The following is a 16,659-nucleotide window of genomic DNA, read 5'->3' on the forward strand; positions in this document are numbered from 1 at the left end:
TCCTTTTTGCTTAAGCTAATTAAAAACAGGTGAATGATCACCTTAATCCAAAAGAGGACGTGGACCAGTAGAGCCATCAGACTGAATCTTATCACTGCTTGGCACAGTGTAACAGGATTCCTGGACACTGTTGCCCACTGAGCCATCTCATTGGTGTTGTAGCATCTTGACATTTCTCAGCGCACGCTCGGTAGAAGCAGTGTACTCATTAGAGACAGAAATAATTCTTCAAAAAAGAATCAGTGTCTTAGCCAAACACAATATACTCAGGGCTTTTGACTTCAATTACAGAGTATTTGACCAGAGGCTCAGGAAAAGCAGCATATGTTCTGTGTAACAACTCCAACTGCTTATCGTGATATTTCTTCACCTTTATAAGCCTGCAGCGGTGATTCAAATATGTACAATAATATTTACCCTGCGAGGTTTGATAGCCGCTGGGCAAAGCAGGTGATATTTTAGGCAACACTGAGGTTCTGCGGAGAAAGTTTATTTTTTTGACTCAATTTACTGGAATCCAGTGTACTCACCAATCCCCAGCTACTACATACCCAGCTGAAGTTCATCATTCTACAAAAAGAAGCACAAATAGCTCATCAACTTGAAAGAAAGAAAGACTTACATTTATATAGCGTCTTTCATGACCATCAGATGTCTCAAAGGGCATTTATTGCAAAGGGGATAGAGAATAAAAGCAGGGAATTCCTACTACAACTGTACAGGGTATTGGCGAGGCCACATCTAGAGTGCTGCGTACAGTTTTGGTGTCCGTATTTAAGGAGGGATATACTTGCATTGGAGGCAGTTCAAAGAAGTTTCACTAGGTTAATTCCTGAAATGAAGGGGTTGACATGAAGAAAGGTTGAGCAGGTTGGGCTTGTACTCATTGGAGTTTAGAAGAATGAGAGGTGATCTTATTGAAATATACAAGAAACTGAGGGAGCTTGACAAGGTAGATGCAGAGAGGATGTTTCCCCTCGTGGGGGAATCTAGAACTAGGGGGCATAGTCTCAGAATAAGGGGCCCATTTAGAACTGAGATGAGGAGGAATTTCTTCTCTCAGAGGGTTGTAAATCTGTGGAATTCTCTGCCCCAGAGAGCTGTGGAGGCTGGGTCATTGAATATATTTAAGATGGAGATAGACAGATTTTTGAGCGATAAGGGAGTGAAGGGTTACGGGGAGTGGGCAGGGAAGTGGCGCTGAGCCCATGATCGGATCAACTATGATCTTATTAAATGGCAGAGCAGGCTCAAGGGGCCAAATGGCCTATTCCTGCTCCTATTTCTTATGTTCGCCTCTAGCTCAGCCCATTGTCACCTCCAGGCTCAATTTTTTTTAATTTTTTAATTCGTTGCCAATCTTTCCAATTCTTTGTCAAATCATAAACGCCAGAGGTCACCTTGCACACATCAAGGATCACTCTACGCCAATGCTCTTAGCCAAAAAGCCTAGAGCCACTGCACCATTCCTGGAAGTACTGCAATACCAGGTTCGTGCCATGGAGGTGGATGGGTCAGGCCCCCCACACACCTCCGTGGAGGTGGATGGGTCAAGCCACCCCACCCACCTCCTATTTCCAAAAAGCATAGGAGAATCATCTTCCTGATCCAGGGAGAACCACGTTGGGGTCATGGTTACTCCCCTGTCAGGTCAGTTACGCATGATCTTAGCCAAAAGGCCGAGAAGCGCCAGGCTCAATTACTCCACTGCTCTTGGACAGACTCCCACCATGCATCCTTCATATCCTTCAGTTCATCCAAACCTCTGTATCCTAACCCACACCAAGTCATGCTGACCCATCACCCCATCATCGCTGATCTGCACTCGCTCCCAGTCCCCTAACATCTCAAATTTAACATTCTTATCCGTGTGTTTAAATCCCTCCATGGCCCCACCCCTCTTTATCTCTATATCCTCCTGCAGTGTAATAACCCCCTACCCCCGAATGCCTTTTGTGCATCCTTCCTCTCTGCAGGCCACCATTGGCAGCCATGTTTTCAGCCACTTATGCCCAAGCTCCAGAATTCCCTCCCGAATCCCCAGTCCCTCTCCAACACCCTCTCCTCCTTTATGATGCTCCTTAAAACAAAACTCGTTGATCAAGCTTTTGATTTCCGAATCCCTCCTTTGGCTCGGCGTCGGTTTACTTTCTGCTTCTGTGAAGCACCGTGGGATTAGGCTGTTATATAAATGCAAGTTGTGTCACCCAGTGGTTTATGAAGCGATGCGACTCCCTCAGTGAAATTATAGCAATGTAATCCTGTTTGGGTATCGATTACTCTCATCTCAATGTATTAACGTTAACATGTAGAAAACTATTATTAGGTCAAAACAAAAGTTCAATCCGAGACCTAAGACACATTTGCCTGATTACATATTAACATCATTCCTGATACATTGAGAACAATGAACCAATCCTTTGCTGCTCCATGAATATTTAAATAAAGAAATAGATGTGCCTCGAGCATAGATCTTTGCAAGTGCCCTTTTCGGCTTTCCACCAGGGAGGAATGGAAAATCAGAGGTCATTAACCCCACCCTCCGGGTATTGCAATTTGTAACAAAATTAATGTTACGAGAAGCACTCATGCCGCTCTGTATCGACACTGCCAAAACTGTAATCGTAAAGATCCACATCAGTCAAAATAAATGTGTCAGACGAAAAAATAACAAATATTTTATTCAGCGGCATGAATGTAATATGTATTAAATATTATGGAGCAAATAACAGAATTAGTGTGATTGCAAAACATAATGGCCTGGAGATTCCGCTCGGTTGCGCTGGTTTTCATAGCGCAATTTGTCTGACAATCAGCCAAACCGGTGGCAGAGATCACAAAATTTCAAGCGCAAATCACACCCAGCACAAATCGAGTTCCGAGATCTTTTGTGCTATTTTGAAAAGCATCACGCGAGAATCTGGCCTGCCCACAAAGCTGGCCACGCCACTAGATCGAATTAATCACCGTTGGAAGCTTCGACTAATTGTGCTCGTTTGCAGGCCTTCGAGGAGGCTCTAACAATGCAGGGGGGGGAAATGGCCTCCTTTGTGCCTCCCATTAGCGTCTCTGGGGAGCAATAACGGGGAGCTACCGCCTTCACGACCGGGCGTGGCGAGAATACCAATGCCCGTGAAATTGCCATGGAGGTTCGCTGCGGCGGTAAGTCCCAGCGCCTCCATCTCCTGTGCCCCAGAGGTCTGACGTCATCCATTTTGTTGCAGTTTGATCAACACAGCTGTTAGAGTGCTTGGGGCTGATCATCGCAGATCGCGGCTGCCGTCGGCAACGAGGGACATCGTTGCAATACAGATCCCGCAGCAATGGCCCTTTCCTTTAAGGATCCCGGCAGCGCTGCCCTCGACATTGTGTAGCGCTGCACCGCTACCACCCCTCCTGCCGGCTGTAGCGCTCCAAGGGAAGTGGGAGTGCTTGATTTAGTGCTCCACTTCATTCCTGGTGCGCTAAATCGGAAGTTCGTGTCGGCTTCACTTGCGAGGCGCCCGGCGATACCTTTGCCCTCCCGTTAAACTTATCGGGACGCTACGCAATTTCTAGCCCTGAGCTTTTTTTGTAGGCGCAAGGTCACGAATAGGCACCTTTAAAAAGCTTTTGAATATATATTTTTTTAATTTGCTAAAAACCTGGCTACTGTACAGATCTCAGGGAGGGAGGAGAGATTGTGCATTGGCATTGGATCGTCAGGGAGGGGCGGCAAGAATTGGATCAAGGGGGAGATGAAGATCGGATCACGGGGGCCAGGGGGGAGGGGGGAGATCAAATTGTGGGGGGGGGGGTGAAGATTGGATCGGGGGGAGATCGGATCGTGGATATAATTGGAGACAGATTGTGGCAGGCCAGCTTGGGGGTGGGGTAGCATTCCTGCTGCTGCTACTCCACAAGCAGTGTTGGAAACCTACCTTTGGCTCGTTTGCCGTGAAGGAGCTCCGAGTAGTAGAGCACTTGCTTTAGGAGTCTCGTGTCTGGCATGCGAACTATGTGGCCTGCCCAGCGGAGCTGATCAAGTGTGGTCAGTGCTGCAATGCTGAGGATGTTAGCCTGCACGAGGACGCCAACGTTGGTGCGTCTGTCCTCCCAGGGGATTTGTCGGATCTTGCGGAGGCATCGTTGGTGATATTTTTCCAACGGCTTGAGGTGCCTACTGTACATGGTCCATGTCTTTTTTTTTGAAATTCGTAGCCAATCGTTCCAATTCTTTGTCAAATCACAAACGCCAGAGGTCACCTTGGGCCCATTCAAGGATCACTCTGCGCCAATGCTCTTAGCCAAAAGGCCTAGAGCCACTGCACCGTTCCTGGAAGTACTGCAATACCAGGTTCGTGCCATGGAGGTGGATGGGTCAGGTCCCCCACACACCTCCGTGGAGGTGGATGGGTCAAGCCACCCCACCCACCTCCTATTTTCAAAAAAGCAAGCATATACCTTCCTGATCCAGGGAGAACCACCCCGGGGTCATGGTGGTTACTCCCCTGTCAGGTCAGTTACACATGATCTTAGCCAAAAGGCCTGTCTCTGAGCCATACAGGAGGGTGGGTATTACTGCAGCCCTGTAAACTATGAGCTTGGTGGCAGGTTTGAGGGCTTGGTCTTCAAACACTCTTTTCCTCAGGCGGCCAAAGGCTGCACTGGCGCACTGGAGGCGGTGTTGAATTTCGTTGTTAATGCCTGCTCTTGTTGATCTTGTTGGCTCGGCAAACGAGCCAAATGTGGGCAGCGGAAATGGACACCCTCAAAGTCTTCCTGATAAAGTGCAACATCCCCACTGACACCTGGGAATCCCTGGCCAAAGATTGCCCAAAGTGGAGGAAGTGCATCCGGGAGGGCGCTGAGCTCCTCGAGTCTCAACGCCGAGAGCATGCAAAAATCAAGCGCAGGCAGCGGAAAGAGCGTGCGGCAAACCTGTCCCACCCACCCACTTCAGGAGTGGAAGCAACACTTCCTCGATTCCGCGGGACTGCCTGTGATGATGATGGGTTGGAAACCTGTTGGATCCGGCAGTCGTTGCCTCTCTTCAGCTGCTGGGTTTCTGGAACCGTTGGAAATCAGGCCTGCGGCCATTAAATCCACATGACTGCTCAACTCTGAGGCAGGCAACCTCAGTAAAATATTATAATTCATGACCCTCCCCGATTAAACCGCAAGTCGCCACGTTCGTGGCGGGTCGGGGTCGAGTTTGCCATTTTGAAGAATTTAACCTTCCTTCCCTCCCTACCCAGCCCGGGGCGGTTAAAACCTTCCCCACGGCAGCACCAGACACAAATGCATGGTGTGCCGATGTTAGTCTGTTGTGAAACCGAGCTGAATGGTCAAGATCTGCAGGGCAAGACATCACCACGTATGAAATAAATTGACGGGAAGGCAAATTAAATCAGGAACTGGTGATCAGCTGATACCTAGCTCAGTTTTCAAAAACCTTCAGTTTGTCGGTAGAGCAGAAGATTGAAGTTGGTAACAAATACCGCAGAAGGAAAGTTGGAATGCGACACAAAATGCGAGTCTTATTTACAACATGGCTTTCAGAGAAACAATAAAAGCAAGTTCAGAGGAGTACTGACTATTCTAGAATTGATAAAATAGAGAGAGAGAGAGAGAGAGAATTATGATGGGGACAGGCTGAGGCTAATGGCAATAGAGGGATTGTCCTCGAGTATTCTTCCAGAAGTGTGCGAGATATTGGCAGAGCCAAAATTCCAATGGAATTTCAGGTATTGGTGCAGTTTTTGAGTTTTGGATAGACTTGGGGGCTGAAATTGGCTATTGCCCTGGTTGGGGGAGGTAACCTCTCCGGGGACGGACATTCTGCGCCCGGCGCAGAAGTCCCGCCCCGGACGTGAAATTGTGGTTACCACCTCTCACAGGAAGTGGAGTCCAATGTCACGCACTTCACTTCCCCTAGGGGCGGGATCGAGGTCGCTACCCGGGCGCATCGCAGGGTGATACGCAGCCTCTCCACGTAGCCCTGAGGCGTTTCAATGGCCCTCCCCCTTCCATTAAAGGGGAGGGACACGACGAGCTCCGCAGGCCCTTTGATGGCCTCCACTGGGCCACCAGGGCTAAGGGGTGCCATGGCCGCAGCCCGGTACCGAAACAGAGTGCCGGGCTGAACGATCGCGGCCCAGACCCCGCGACAACATTGTTTAGCGACCCAACGGGAAAGTCAGATAGATTTTTTTTAAAAGGTGGCACATGGCATAGCGTATCCCCCCTTTAACTTTCGCTGCGCGATGGGTGTGCAGCCCAGTTCGTGACCCGCGAGGCTGGCGCAGGCATCGGTCGCAGCGGCCTCAGGCGACGCTATCCAATTTCCACCATGGGGCGAAAAGGGGTCGCCAGGCAAAGTGATGACATCAACATCGCGGGCGCAGCAACCCGGGCCGTTACCAGTGGGGCACGGTGCTAATGGATTCACGCCTCCACTAACTCCCGCACAATTTCTCCCCTTCCCCCTCCCCGGCAAAAACACTTTTGGGGCCCTAGCGCCCCCTGAAGGCGCTAGTGGGATGCACACAACAGGGGAATTTCGGCCCCTTAGACTTTATAAAGATTTGAGCGTTGTGCAGGAGACGAGATGCATTTGGCATGACCAAGCACTCTGAGCTTTGAAGCAGTGTTCTCAATGCAGGAGGCGTCATTGAAATATAAGAACAGGAGTAGGTCATTAAGCCCTTCGAGCTTGTTCTGCCAAGTCTCACTTGACATCAGAGAAGACAGTGAGGCCAGGAATGTCAATAGATAAAGATGGATTCAGGGCAAATCCATCAAAGAGCTAAGTTGTAGTAGCTGTCGGCTGGATTTACAAAGTACTTGAATAAACCGTGTCTTTTGGAATTGAAAGAAACAAGTTTTTTATTTCCCTATGAAGGAGCATGGAAGAGATTGAGATATAAAGAATAACCCATTGCAGTGTTTGTATTAAAAGCAAATAATCTGAATTCAATGGCTAAATATGGCGGAATGATCAGCACAAAAGCAGATCGGGTTGGACTATGCCTGGAACAGGTAATTGATAGGAGAGAATTTAGGGAGATTAGTGAAATAACCGTAGCCTGCAAAAGAAACAAATCCCATTGATTTTGCAGTGAGATTGCCCTTGCTTGATGATCAAACTGATATCAGTATATCAACTAGAAATACTGTTTCTTCAGAGAGTTATTCTATGCATGCCTTTTTATTTCATATAATTCAAGCAATGAGCCACACAAAAACTTTCATAGATTAAACAGCAAATAAATCACACCCAGGCTGCTCAAACTATACATCGTGCTATCAGAATCCCCAACATCTCTCTGAAAACACCGCAAGAAAATTCATCTGGATTCATATTCGATCACTAACAAATTTAAGTTACACCGTGCATTCATCGGATTGTTAAGTGCAGCTTGTGGGGCTAGATCTTATCCAGGTGGTCGTGGAATTGCACAGTTATGTTTGACCATACTTCCGATTTCATGCGCAGCAGCTTATTGAAGGTGATGGGAAGTTTGTAACCCAGCTCTGTTCTTGCTGCTGCTGATAATGACCTGCTCTCATATTGTTACAATTGTTAGTGCTGGTTTTTAAACTTACTATAGGTGGATCTCGCATTGCATTGTTAACGGTAAGTCAGAGATGTGCAAACGGTGGGGGGGGTGTAGCGGGGTTGGTAAGGGAAGGATATGAGGTTTTCACAAGGAAGGGAAAGATGGGAGAAGTGTCTTAGGATATACAAGGCAGATATAATTGTTCATTTAAAAAAAGTAAGTGTGCCTATTGTGGCATTTTTCACTCTGATTGGCAGGTTATACTCTCTGTCATCTTTGTCTCACCGATCATCTCTCACTCTCTCCTCCCTCTCCTGGTTCTCTCAATGGCTTTTTGCTCTTTTAGCTTGTCTCTCTGTCCCTTTTCTTTCTCTCTCATTGACCATTCTGTTTTGTTTCTGCCCTGCTTTATTTCTCTCTTTCTCTCTGGTCTTTGGGAGGTGCTGGTCTGTGGTGGGTACAGTTTGTGGTCAGGGGAATGATCTGTCCAGGGCTGATGGGTGCACAGGATAGCAGCGAAAAGCAATGTGAAGGGATATATTCCAACCCGTTTGCCTGCTGTCTGTTCTCTCCGCTCACACTTACAAACATTGGATTCCATTTGCCAATATTGCAGCCCATTCTCCATCTTATCGATGTCACTTTGTAGTTTCCTATGGTCTTCTACAGTTAACTCTACCTCTACACTTCGTTATTTTTTGCAAATTTCAACACAGTTCCCTCTCGGCCTATATCCAACAGTGAGCGTAAGTGGTCCAAGAACTGAAGCCTGTGGGTCCCCACTGCCCACTCCCAACTACACCGAACAACTGCTCTTAACTCCTACTGTTTTCTCCCTTATAACACATTTTTAATACAGTTTGCAATCCTTTCCCTAATTCTATACGTAATTGTGCTACTGCAAAAACATGACCCAGTCATTATTTAGGCTCACAGGCGGTGTCTTCCCAACATAATTCATTTTCTGGATCCTATTGCTGCCTCGTCAAGACGTAAATAGTTTTTTTTGCCTAGTTATGAATCTCTTATTTCATACTTGCTTTTCCGTTTACGGTCTAAGAATGATCATTAATGAGATTCAGTTTCACGCAATCAATTATTCATAATCTTGGTGACAGAACTACGTCCTGGTGTCCTCGTCTTAGCATTGTCACCTGTGGCTCAGTGGGTGGCACCCTCATCCCTCAGTCAGTGGGTAGCATCCTCACCCCTCAGTCAGTGGGTGGCATCCTCACCCCTCAGTCAGTGGGTGGCACCCTCAGCTCTCAGTCAGTGGGTGGCACCCTCACCCCTCAGTCAGTGGGTGGCACCCTCACCCCTCAGTCAGTGGGTGGCACCCTCAGCCCTCAGTCAGTGGGTAGCACCCACACCCCTCAGTCAGTGGGTAGCACCCTCACCCCTCAGTCAGAAGTGAACACAAAAAAAATTAGGCTGACACTCCAGTGCAGTACTGACGGAGGTGCCGTCATTTGGATGGGACATTAAACCGAGACCCCGTCTGCTCTCTCAGGTGGACGTAAAAGATCCCATGGCACTATTTCAAAGAAGAGCAGGGGAGTTATCCCCGGTGTCCTGGCCAATATTTATCCCTCAATCAACATAACAAAAAACGATTAACTGGTCATCATCACAATGCTGCTTGTGGGAGCTTGCTGTGCGCAAATTGACTGCCGCGTTTCCCACATTACAACAGTGACTACACTTCATAAGTACCTCATTGGCTGTAAAGCGCTTTTTTGGTACGTCTGGTGGTCGTGAAAGGCACTATATAAATGCAAGTCTTTCTTTCTGGTATAACATTACATGAATATGTAAATCTCACCATTAATTTCTGTTCTTCCCCAGGTGCTGAAAGGTTCCAAAAAGTTGACTCTGTACGTGCGCTCGGTTGGCCGTATCCCAGGAGGCTACATCACCAATCACGTCTACACCTGGGTGGATCCGCTGGGCCGAAGCGTTTCACCGCCGCCCGATCTGCTCGAACACAGGAGTAACACACTACGGAGGAAAGACAGCGAAAAGAAGAGCAACCTTCAGCTACTCCGAGACGGAGACGAGAAGAAGGTAATGCGAGAGGTGTTCTGCTAACGTCAGACTCCTAAAGATTTTTGTATTTGAAGGAGGGCAGATGGAAATGTAGATAATGTAAAAGGAGAACTATATTTGAATGCTCAGATGCTCAGATGTCAGAAATCATGCTTGGTATTGCTCTGTGGAAGTTGCATGTTGGACCATTCTCTCTTCACCTCTGGGACCTGGCTAATGGGTTGAACGTCTCCCCTCTCTGACAGTTGTAAGGGTCCTGTATGAAATGAGTTTGGGCAGTTTCAGCCTCGTGGTGTGAGTACATTGCCTACAGAAGAACATAAGAATTAGGAACAGGAGTAGGCCATCTAGCCCCTCGAGCCTGCTCCGCCATTCAATAAGATCATGGCTGATCTGAAACTGGTAACTTGGCTTGAATTTAACAGCTTGTGTTGGAGAGATCACAAGGGTGACTGTATGGTGAGCGGACGCAGAAATTACATAATTTCACGAGGAAGTGGGACTGAAGAACATAATTGAGGCAGAGTAAAGAGTGTTTTCCTCTGCAACTAACCATGCAATACCTGGCCTGGAGGTAGGAAATGCTCATACTGCGTGCCACACGAACAATGTTCCCTTCTGTACTACTTGATATCCTTCATCTTAATGAGCATAAGAATCGAATAAAATGAAAAATACTGTTACAATTTCCATATTGTGAACTATCGGTGTCTTTGATATTTGATATTTGAAAGTTGCATAATGAGGTTGAGGTGGATGGGGTATTTTTGTCACTTAACACAATAACCTCACTGATAATCATTTCTGGAAATTGGTATCTATAGATTAATCACAGATAGACCCCTCCCCCCCCCCCCTTCCCTCCTCCCGCTCCCCAGGGTTTTCTGAGTGGGTTTTATCCAATCAATGGCTGAGCCATACAGATCAGGGAGGTCACGGATTTGACCCCCTGTATGTTTTGTAGCCAGGCAGCATTAAGGACATTGTAATTGGCCTCAGAACCCAGGAGAACAATTAGCAATGGTTTTGTGCTCCTGATCGCCATCCAGTCATCGCCTCCCTGCAGGACATGCACGTGTGTGGGCATCAGCTAAGGACAGGATCACGCTTAACTCTCCTGCTCCCTACAGTTCACTCGTCCCATCAATCCAGCTTTACAATATGAATCATGGCTGTTTGGGCAAGGTAGCAGAGGATGCTGGAGCTGCACCTGAGCACCAAGTGAAGGCCTTCAGGTGGGGAGAGAATGGCAGAAATTGGCGAGGAGCAGGAAAAATAAACACGCTCAAAGAGAACTCGAGCAGAAAAAGACCAGGATCACGGATCAGAGAGAAAGGAAGGTTAAAAAAACCCTGGATAAAGGATGGTGGCTATCGCAGGTGGAGCAACAGGTGCCAAAACTTGGAGCAGCTCTGATGACATTTTCCTTTTATTCAGTTGTTCTGACAGAATGAATCAAATATTTGCCGTTGATGGAGACAGGTGATGAAGAAACAAGTGGTTTCTGAAGGAGAGGAGTGAGCCTCTCTATTGCACATTCATTCATTGACAATTCTGACTTGACTTTTCCATCAGTCACGATTTCCAAAATGAGTTAGTACAGTGGCTCTGCTCCTTGCCGTCAATACTCTGTGCCCACAATCATCTTTCAGTTAATTTTCCATCTCCTATCCCTCACCCATTATTTTTAACTTATTCTCTTACTCTTTACTTATCTCAGCTCTTCCTATTCTCTTTTTGCTATCCTTTTCCCCTTCCCTCGATGCCCGAAGCAGCACCCACCAGAACACCCCCTGCTCCCACAACTCCATCGTGTCTTTTGCTCCTGTGCTATACTCCCCCTCGATTGCTCTTTTACCTTCCTAGATCATTATTCTGTTTTAAAATGTAAAAGTGGCAAGATCCCACAGCTCAGTGTTCCTGTAACAATGTGATCTGATGCCATGCTTTGTGTGATGTCCCCAACAATGCTAACTGACTCAGCGGGGGTAAGATTCCACTGTTCATTTAAAATAACTAATTGATTGAAGCAGCGCAATGTTTCAATGTAGTACTGGAAGGGTACCAATGTCATTCAAGTGCAGAAGGCAGTTTAGAGTAGAGCAACGAGCTCCCTAGGGGGGAATTTTAAGAGGAAAGAGCGAGTGGATTTGGGAGCAAACGGGTGGTTAAATGCACTAAAAATTGACAGCACATCAGGCAGCCAGCTCTAACCCGATGACTTCCGCATTTAACTGGAGCACTCGGCTGTGTGAGAGAGACCTCCTCGGTGGAGGCAGACTGCAAATTAAACAATTTAAGAGACAATTAGGAGCTGTTTTAGCTGCAGATTTGAGGGTTAACTCTGAGGGCAGAGGTTTCCTGGGCTTCCTGGCACCCGCCTGTGAAAGCAAAGCGAGATGACACGCAAACAACCCTACGAGACCTCACACCTTCCTTGCCGAAGGGAAAGGCTTTTGCTCACAGGACTTGTCCCAAGAGTGTGCTTTCAGTAATACAAAAGCAAAATTTTGCGGATGCTGGAATTTTGAAATAAAAACAGAAAATGCCTTCACTACTTTGGAGGTCTGTTCTGCTGCCTTGGATTTTTGTGAGTCTGATCAACACTTTCCATCTGTCAATCATCATCAACAACAACCTGTATTTATATTGCACCTTTAATGTATTAAGCGATAATCACAGGAGTATTATGCGATAAAAATTTGACACCAAGCCACAAGTAGAAATTAGGGCAGGTGATCAAATGCTTGGTGAAAGAGGTAGGTTTTAAGGAGCGTCTTGAAGGAGGAAAGAGAAGTAGAGAGGCGGAGAGGTTTAGGGAGGGAGTTCCAGAGCTTGGGGCCCACGCAACAGAAGGCATGGCCACCAATGGTTGAATGATTATAATCAAGGATGCAGAGGACGGCAGAATTAGAGGAGCGCAGACATCTCGGGGGGTTGTGGGGCTGGAGGAGATTACAGAGAGGCCATGGAGGAATTTGAAAATAAGGATGAGAATTTTGAAATCGAGGCGTTGCTTAAGCGGGAGCCAGTATAGGTCAGTGAGCACAGGGTGACGGTGAGTGGGACTTGGTGTGTGTTAGGATATAGCCGAGTTTTGGATCACTCTAGTTTACATAGGCCAGCCAGGAGTGCGTTGGACTAGTCAAGTCTAGAGGTAGCAAAGGCACGGATGAGGACTTCAGCAGCAGATGAACAGAGGCAAGGGCATAGATGTGCGATGTTAGGGCTTCTTCTGAGGACCAAGATGAGCAGCAGCCACAGCACCAGCAGCAGGAGAAGCACCAATAGGAGCAGCCTTCTCCTCACCAATCCGCCGCTACACAGGAGAAATTAGATGAGCACGGCGGGTGTAGCTCACAGAAGGCGATACTCCTAACATAGGGTATATAGGCAGAGGATCAGCTTCCTGGACATGTCTGGACACCAGTGGCTCAGGAGGCTCGGGATATCGTGTCAGGTGGCCGCAGACGCTTGTATCTTCCTGGAAGAAGACGTCCTGCCAAGTGGACCTGGTGGGCACACTTTGCAAGTGACCGTTGCCCTCAATTTCCTCACTTCTGGCTCCACCATTACAACAGTGACTACGCTTCAAAAAAATACTTCATTGGCTGAAAAGTGCTTTGGGACATGCAGTGGTTGTGACAGGTGCTATATAATTGCAATTCTTTCTTTCTTTCTTTCTTTCCAGGGATCTGCAGGAAATAACTGCAGAATCTCTGAATCTGCTGCCCACAAATGTGTCACTCCAGTGACCGATGCCATGTTTGCCAGGGCCAGCCATTATGCGCACTTTGCAATGAAGGAGGCCAGTCAGAATGAGCGAGCACTCTGGCTGGCGGCTCTGGCTGGCTTCCCACAGCTCCATGAAGACTTCCATTGTCCACATGTGCCAATCAAGCCGCCCCTTCCACCCCAGATCACTCTGGAATCTTCGGTAGCCGCAAGGGCTTCCACTCCGTCAATGTTCAGTTCGTCGGCAACCACAAAAAGATCACCGTGCAGGTGGGTGCAAGATTCCAAGGCAGCTGGCATGATGCTTTTATCCTGCATCAGTCCACCCTCCCAGAGCTCTTCGGACCTCGAAGCAGAGTTAGCAGCTGGCTCCTTGGAGACAAGCCTACCACCTGAAGATTACCTAATGACACCCGTTAACAGCCCAAGCAATGAGGCCCAGGAGCGATACAATCAAACCCACATGATCACGAGAACTGTCATCGAGCCAGCAATCAGAATGCTGAAGATGCGCTTTAGATGCTTGGATAGATAGTGCACTTGTAAGGTAAGTACGTATGAGGAGTGATGTGCTGGAATCGGCTTGGGAAGGGGCTCTCCCTGCTGGCCCTTACAGAATGCAGCATTAGGTCCAGGGAGGCATCATTTAAGCGAGGTGCAGCCTTGCCACGTTGGGACTCCATCGTTGCTTTCTCTTTTATCCCACCTCGACAATCCTTCAACTTCCATCTTTGCCCCGTCCCTTTAAATATTTCAGCTGAAATAGACCCATGTGTGCTGTCATCACACCTGCTCGTGAAGCCCGGAGGTCAGATGCAAATGTAGTGGCTGGGTTAAAAAGCCCCTGGCAGACACGTTGCAGCTACTTCCGGGTTTCCAGCACGCCAGCAGACCTCCCCGCTCCCAGTGCATTGGCAGGTAAATATTCTGGCCTTAGTCAGAGGTGTGAGTTACGAAGAAAGAACGGAGAAACTTCAGCTTTTCAGCCTGAAATCGAGACATCCTCAAGGCAATCTTTTAGAGGTGTACAGGATGGTTAAAGAAAGAAAGACTTGCATTTATATAGCGCCTTTCACAACCACCAGACGTCTCAAAGCGCTTTACAGCCAATGAAGTACTTTTGGAGTGTGGTCACTGTTGCAATGTAGGAAACGCAGCGGCAAGCTCCCACAATCAGCAATGTGATAATGACCAGATAATCTGTTTTTGTTATGGTGATTGAGGGATAAATATTGGCCAGGACACCGGGGATAACTGCCCTGCTCGTCTTCAAAATAATGCCATGGGATCTTTTCTGTCCACCCGAGAGGGCAGACAGGGCCTCGGTTCAATGTCTCATCCAAAAGACAGCACCTCCGACAGTGCAGCACTCCCTCAGCACTGCACTGGAGTGTCGGCCTAGATTTTTATGCTCAAGTCTCTGGAGTGGGACTTGAACCCACAACCTTCTGACTCAGAGGCAAGTGACCTCCCAGCTGAGCCACCGCTGACACTGGTTCAGGGGATAGAAAAGGCAAATCTGGACGATTACTTGAAAGTAAATTGCAATAGTAGGACAAGGAGGCACAGATTCAAACTAGTACAATGTAAACCTAGGACTGATTTCAGGATTTTTTTTTCCATATAAACAAGGATTATCACATGGAATAGACTTTCAAATAAAGTAGTGGTTGCTCTATCATTTGGGAGGTGGGAATTATTCCCACAGCTCCAGATAACACTGTGAACCAATGTGCTAATGGGTAGGGTGGTCCAAATTGACAAGAAAGAGGAAGCTTCCCCAGTACTGGTTAACTTTGCGGTTTTGTTTCGATAAACTCCAGCAGTACCCCTGTGCACACTTGGAGGCCTGTTTGTCTTGGCTTTGCCAACCTGCGGCTCAGTTCTCTAGCGCTCTGCATATGTGGGGTGCGTTCCTATAAGGACAGAGTGTGCAGTCCATATCAGGCCAACAAAGGTTTCAGGCCTGTAGATTTTAGGCCTGTAGGTTTCTCAATGCTTGAAGACTCTGAAACATGGTGATGGGTTTCCGTACACATCAGAAACCTGGCAGATCAAAACAAAGACACTGGCATCCTCATGCCCTTTCTCCTGCTCTGTCTCCGAGTGGCAGCACAAAAAATTATGGCCTAGGAATTCGGGTCGTTTGCGCCTCCCGTTAATGCCCTTGGGCGCCAGGGCGTGATGCCTCGAATGACTCACGCTAAATTCCGCGGAAGTTTAGCGGCGGCGATAACCCATAGCGCCTGCTCCGCTGGGATGTCGACGTCATCACCATGCGCAGCACCCCGTTAGCACGCTGGACCCTAAATTTGGTATCACCTCCGAAGCTGCGGCAGGCGATGCTAGCGAAAGCTTCGGGGGTGGGGGCAGGGTGGGGGGGGTGGGTGTGTGGGTTAGCGTGCAGGACGGCCGGCCGCTCGCAAATTAAAAGAGAGGTGTGGATTATGCAGAAAAAAATTAATCCGATCGTTTGCTGCGCCCCATTGCCGCTTTGGATGCGGGGTCCTTGCCGCGATTGGTCAGCCGCGCACTCTGCTTCAGCGCCAGGCTGTTGGCATGGCAGCCCTGCTCCCTGGTTGTCCAGGGACGACCATTTTTCCAGTGCAGAGTTTACAGCTTGGGCCCTCCCCTTTAATGAAAGAAAAGGCCCCTCCTACACGACAGCGCAACACGGGCCGGTGCGTAATGCTGCACCCCGCTCCCTACGCATCCGTCCCGCTAGTGCCCCAGAAAGGAAGTGGAGCACGTTATTTTGTCCTCCACTTCCTTTTGGGGCGGTAACCCGAAGTTCACGAGCCGGGCGGGACTGCCACGCCTGCTGCAAAAATTCCCGTCTCCCGGATGTTACCCAAACGGGGCACAACAGAATTTCCCCCCATGTGTGAGAGTGTCGGAATGCTGGATGGCCCGTCTCCCCACTGTCCACGGTTTGAATCCCCTCCCATTCCAACAGTCAGATTTCTTGGACTTCGCAGTTGATGTAAGTATTCCCCACAGTATGACTTTAAGCAGAACTGTCAATATTTAATACAGTGTTCACAAAGAAATGGTGCACTGTGTGCCATAATTATTGGTTTTGATGTTGTGGTCTATACATTTTTATGAGTCTAGAGTGTCTCTTTGTTCTAATGCAAATCAGAACTGCTCTCTGCTCATCTGCCAATGTAAGTGAGGAGGATCAGCAGGCAGTGTTGGGGACTTCTTATACGGGAAAAATGATAAACTCGAACAGTTAGAAATAAAATACTGAACAACTGATGAAATATTCATGGTTGCCATCGTGAAGATGCTTTAGCTTTGAAACAAGTCAACATTTGGAATTTTCATTTTCATC

The 16,659-nt window shown here is 47.9% G+C and overlaps 1 protein-coding gene and 1 pseudogene across 1 annotated transcript in view; one reads left to right on the plus strand and one right to left on the minus strand.

Moving 5' to 3' along the window:
* whrna (whirlin a) overlaps positions 1-16,659 on the plus strand; it is a 263,734-nt gene that overhangs the window by 87,034 nt on the left and 160,041 nt on the right. The window contains exon 3 of the mRNA XM_070862779.1: positions 9,387-9,605. Within this exon, the coding sequence (XP_070718880.1) occupies positions 9,387-9,605 (219 nt within the window). The remainder of the gene's footprint in view (positions 1-9,386; positions 9,606-16,659) is intronic.
* On the minus strand, positions 1,454-1,691 carry LOC139233305 (U2 spliceosomal RNA; annotated as a pseudogene).

Source organism: Pristiophorus japonicus, chromosome 20 (assembly GCF_044704955.1).
Source record: "Pristiophorus japonicus isolate sPriJap1 chromosome 20, sPriJap1.hap1, whole genome shotgun sequence".
Classification (NCBI taxonomy): domain Eukaryota; kingdom Metazoa; phylum Chordata; class Chondrichthyes; family Pristiophoridae; genus Pristiophorus; species Pristiophorus japonicus.